This window comes from Raphanus sativus, unplaced genomic scaffold, assembly GCF_000801105.2.
Source record: "Raphanus sativus cultivar WK10039 unplaced genomic scaffold, ASM80110v3 Scaffold5040, whole genome shotgun sequence".
Classification (NCBI taxonomy): Eukaryota; Viridiplantae; Streptophyta; class Magnoliopsida; order Brassicales; family Brassicaceae; genus Raphanus; species Raphanus sativus.
The window spans coordinates 1-5,070 of record NW_026620340.1 but is presented as its reverse complement, the minus strand read 5'-3'; the positions used below and the strand labels follow the sequence as shown (position 1 = coordinate 5,070).

The window sequence follows — 5,070 nt, the reverse complement described above, 5'->3', positions numbered from 1 at the left end:
TGCAAACTATATACTATTGTATTTGAAATAGCTTTATAAATATTTAAATATATGATTAAAATTAAAAATGTATACTATTTATGATCTAAATAAATATATATACATATAAAACTGAAAATAGTTTCTCTTTTATAAATCATGTTGATACATACAAGTGGCCAACTAGGAATAGTTTAACACTGAAATGAACCACTTGTAAGAATAGATAATAGCATTAGTGAATTAAATATCAAGATAGCTTCGTTAAGCGACCCAAAAAGTCGACAAAAGAAGTGACCCCAAAAAATCAAGATAATTAAAACGTCGGTACGGTGGCTAAACTTTCAAAATGATAAACGTTTCTTTCTATTTAATTCATATAATATTCTAAAAGTACGAAAGAGAGTATAAACCAAGGAGAGAGATAAAGAGAGGTAACTTCCCGAAGAGTCGCCCACAGAACCGTCTAACAGCAGGTGCAAATGGAGCGGTCGAATAGAGTCCAAGTTGTAAAATTAAAAAATATTAAGAATTTTTGAGATAAATATATAAGTTATGATATAAAACTTTAAATTTTTAGACATAATACTAAATTTAAAACTGATAATTTCAAAAAAAAGATGTCAAATATATATAAATAAAACTATAGACTTTTAAAACTATTCTATTACATCATTAAATATACTATTAATAATTTTTAAACAGGATCCATAAATAGTTCGATACGGCTCTGGTCGCCGAAGAGAATGTGAGAGCTCTGTTGAAGACGTGGCCTTTTGTAACATTTCTTTTGTTTCAAATTGTTAATTGACACAGATATTTATATTAATATAATACTCCATGTATAAGGTAATAAGCTGAGAGATTATACTAGTGCTGATGCTCAAGAGCATCATTATTGCAAAGGTTTTTAGTAAAAGTTCTTAATACACATATATGTATATATATGTATATGTATATATTATATATGTGTATGTAATTATTTACTAAGGACTTTACGGAAACCGAAACCGAAAGTTCCTTAATTAAGAAACTTTTGGTTTCGATTTCCGTAAAGTCCTTAACAAACAATTATATACGTATATATAATATATACATATACATATATATACATATATGTATATTAAGGACTTTTGCTAAGAACATTTGCAATAATCATGCTCGTTATAAGAATGTTATAAGAATTAGAGAAATTCTCGTTTTGGAAGCTTCAGAGAACTTGTTTTATCAAACGTAGAGAGCGTACACAGATATAGTCTACAAATAAACACCTAAACATTCAGTAAAATTACATGATTGAGGCCGGAAAAAATGAAACAAACCAAATGATTAGTCGGCCAAAGTTCATTGTATTATAAAACTTACAGTGAAAGCAAAATCACAGCAACTGAAAAAGTAACTTTTATAATTCATCTGTGCATAAAGTGGGCCTATACTATACATGAATAGGAGTAGCTGGGTAGCACACAAAGAGAGAAACATAGAGATCTAAACTTTCTTTTTTCAGATGATCCCTTTGTTATATTGTTTAAAATGAGGAAATAATTATACAAAAACTACTATAAACCTAAAACCTCCCCCTTTTGAATCCAAAAAATATTACTATGAACAGGTAAATCTCAGTCTCATTGTAGAAAATCTGTAAGAGAAGCTTGTATATCTTCTAGCGTTCGTCCTTTAGTTTCTGGTACCATCGCATAAATGAAGACTATACCCGCAGCGCATGTACTAAAGAAGATCAAGAACGTTCCTGAAAAGTATAAACTTCAAAAATGAGATAAAGGATTTAATAAAGTTTGATCATGTTAAGAGTTTTAAAAGACCATATAATAATACCTGATGCGTTCCATTCTATCATGAAGTTGTAAGCGAAAGCTACAATCCAACTAAAGGACCAGTTGGCTAAGGTAACCAGAGTCCCAGCTGATACTTTAACATTCATTGGGAAAATCTGTAAAACAAAAATGTTTTACCCTTTTTAGAGCTGAAAAGGTATTTAACTTTGAGGTGAAGTCAATGTTGGTTTATACCTCGGACATGATGATCCATGGTAAGCCTCCCATGCCTACGGCAAATGAAGAGATGAAACCCTGATATTTTGGAATGTAAAAGTCAGGTCAATTTATACAAAGAGCATTGTTTTTAGTTGCTTCTTTTATGTCAAAAGATGTTTATATATACCACTACACCGATGCATGTGAAAATTGGAGTGAGCTCATCGAGCATGCCATATGACTGTCCAAGAAGGAAAAGTAGAAATGAATAAATATAACAGAGCAATATCAAAGTTTCTATATCTTTTTTTTTTGGTCTAGCGAGTTGTTTATTTTACCCGAAAGCTGAAGGAAAATGCGAGGAACAAGCTGCAAAGGCACATTCCACTAGTAGAAGCCTGAAATTAAAGTTCATTCTTTTTTAAAAAAATTCTAAATTTTATTTGCTTCATTTCACAGTTGATCAGAAAAGGTAGAAAAAAGTTTACCAGTAGAAGCGGCCTTCGTCCCATTTTCTCAACCAAAATCAGACCCAATATAGCTTTTGGTATCTACAAACAAGAACACATGATGCATAAGTGTAGTCCTTGGAAGAAATGTTTATTATTTTCTTAAAAGAGTAAAATAAATCATTTATCATTTTGTGCAACGACATACCATGATCACTGCAAGAATCATCGAGCCAATGCTGCTTGGAAATCCTGTCAAGAGTAAATATTTGTTACTCCAGATGAAAACAAATCAAGAATAGTTACATGAGGAACAGAGTTTGTTTTTGCTATTTTACCTCCTTTATCAAATACGCTACCGACATAAAGCATAATCCCTGAGCTTCCAGAGAGCTGTTGTAGAAGCATTAGCCCCACACCAATCTTTAAAAGTTCACAAACTATCAGTAAACGGCCAAAGAGAAAATCACATATTCACCATAAAAGGTTATCGCGTAACTTACAACAAGAGATGGAGCATATCTCCTCTGGAACAAATCCATAACCCGCGATTTTGGTCCTTCTTCAAACAAGATCATGGTTTCCTAGAGTTGAAAAGTAAAGATTATTAGCAACGTTTTGAGTTGAAACAACATGAAAAAAATAGAAAACAGTTGTAGTATCTACTTTGATAGTGTTGGCTTCTTCAGTGACATCAGCATCCTCCCCACGGAGAAGCTGCAATGAAGCTCTACATTCTTTGTCACATCCCCATTTTCCCTACATACCATGTAAACCAAATTACAATTATTTACTTCCTATTTTTTTTCCTATAAACATTAAAACTTTTAGAAAACATTTAAACAGACCAGCAATCTAGGGGACTCTGGAATGAAAAATAAAGTCACAACTTGCAAAACACATGGAATCAGACCTGAGAAAGAAACCAATAAGAAAAAAATCATTCTCCGATCGCTAAAGTTGTTAGATAACAAAAGTCATATAAAAAATTAAGCTTTACCTACTAACGCCAATTTACGCCAATGAACAAAATTTCCAATGACGTAGTATAATGACAACCCACAACTTTGCATCAGCTGTAATTAACAAACATTAGTATATCAGAAGACTTTCTGTCTAAACCATTATTATTCTTTGAATTACCTGATTAGCAAATACAAATGCTCCTCGGACATGTTTTGGTGTTATTTCTGCGATATAAACTGGTATCTGGTTGCAACAGAGTTAAAATAGTATCAGTTTAGACTAACAAAAAAAACTTATATTAATAAAGAGATGAGTAAGAAAATATTTACCACGTAGCTGAATAAACCAACTGCAAATCCAGTGGAAAACCTTCCAGCATCTAGCCAAACCGTGTCCTTTGCAACGGATATTGCAAACCAACCGGCGATGCAGAAGATTTGAGCAAACCACATTGTCTGTTATTTTAAAAGAACCAAGAGAATATCAGTATAGGCAAGAAGTTTTTTTCACAAAATAAAATACAGAGGATATAGATGGTAAGTTTAAAATTACCCCTTTTCGACCGATGAGATCTGAGACTTTCCCACTAAAGATGGCACCAAACATGGCTCCAAAGGTCATGATTGAACCAAACATGGAGTACTAAAGAAGTAAAAAAGAGACAAATATAAGCCAAAAATAGAAGCTAGACTAGACTTTAATTGAAGAAGAATCATGAAATGGTTTGGTGTTCTTACTTGTGCAACAGAGAGGCCTAAATCTGTTGTGATCCCTGTTTGAGCTACTGATGAATAACCTGCCTGTAATATACAACCCCATACACATGAATCATAGAATTTTTTTGATATATATGATTTATTTCTTATTGTTTTAAACAGAAAAAAGGAACCAAAGATTTTGATGAATGATTTGACTTACCGCACAGCCGAAGCAGAAAGAGCCACACACAGATACAAAGGTACTGAAGAGCAGAACCACGGTGATACGACACTCGTTGATGTCGTTTCGGTTCTTGTTCAGTAACAAGCCAGCTTCTAGGTTTCTTTGGTTCTCCGACATCGTCATCTTCTTGCTCTTTTCTTAAGAGTATTTGCGATGATATTTGTTTTCGATGGGTTTTGGGATTCGACGTGAAGACTAAGTCGAAAGAAAAGCTCCTTTATATTCCTTGAGTAGTGGAGGAAGGAAAGCCAGAGGTCAGCTTCCAACTTTTCTTTTGTGTCACGTTTCCTTTTTGTTCTATTTAAAAAGGAAATTATTCTGTTCATTTTATTTTCCTTTTCTTTTTCTTATTTGAACTTTTAATTATTCTATTTTTTTCCATTTGATTTTTTATTACTTGAAACTTTTTATTATTTAAAGTATGTGATTAATCACAGTGGCGGAGCCACATGGTCCAAGGATAAGAGCAGATGCCCCTGATGATTTTTAGAAGTTCCATGGCAAATTTTGGTACTGTTCTTCATGCCCCGAATGATTCTTTAAACAATTTGATAGTGCCCCCACAACATTCACCTCTACGTCCGCTACATCCGCCCCTGATTAATCATCTTTATCAATTTGTTCTTTTGTTTTTTGCCAGTGGCTATTAGGACATCTCCAATGGAACACAAAAACTTACTCTATAATTCACTCTAAAATAGAGTAACTCTATTATAGAGTTGGATTTGCTCCAATGGTTC

At 32.9% G+C, this 5,070-nt stretch overlaps 1 protein-coding gene across 1 annotated transcript; it reads right to left on the bottom strand.

The window, feature by feature from the left end:
* Positions 1 to 1,450: 1,450 nt before the first annotated feature.
* Positions 1,451 to 4,559, bottom strand: LOC108838471 (sugar transporter ESL1-like). The gene is made up of 17 exons (XM_057002335.1): positions 4,307 to 4,559; positions 4,126 to 4,188; positions 3,941 to 4,030; positions 3,718 to 3,843; positions 3,566 to 3,631; positions 3,423 to 3,498; positions 3,271 to 3,335; positions 3,089 to 3,181; positions 2,926 to 3,006; positions 2,761 to 2,845; positions 2,631 to 2,674; positions 2,462 to 2,524; positions 2,312 to 2,371; positions 2,161 to 2,214; positions 2,010 to 2,069; positions 1,816 to 1,930; positions 1,451 to 1,729 (listed from the first exon to the last, which is right to left on the bottom strand). Exons 1-17 carry the CDS (start codon positions 4,451 to 4,453, stop codon positions 1,605 to 1,607), a joined length of 1,413 nt encoding a protein of 470 aa, XP_056858315.1. The 5' UTR covers positions 4,454 to 4,559; the 3' UTR covers positions 1,451 to 1,604.
* Positions 4,560 to 5,070: the final 511 nt, after the last annotated feature.

What these genes read in the sequence shown, in the direction of transcription:
- LOC108838471 (XM_057002335.1), bottom strand. Translation starts at nt 4,453, where the DNA reads ATGACGATGTCGGAGAACCAAAGAAACCTAGAAGCTGGCTTGTTACTG. An exon ending in TAGCGTATTTGATAAAGGAG is followed by an intron (nt 2,675 to 2,760) that starts GTAAAATAGCAA and finishes TACTCTTGACAG; the next exon opens with GATTTCCAAGCAGCATTGGC. An exon ending in CATGGATCATCATGTCCGAG is followed by an intron (nt 1,931 to 2,009) that starts GTATAAACCAAC and finishes TTTGTTTTACAG; the next exon opens with ATTTTCCCAATGAATGTTAA.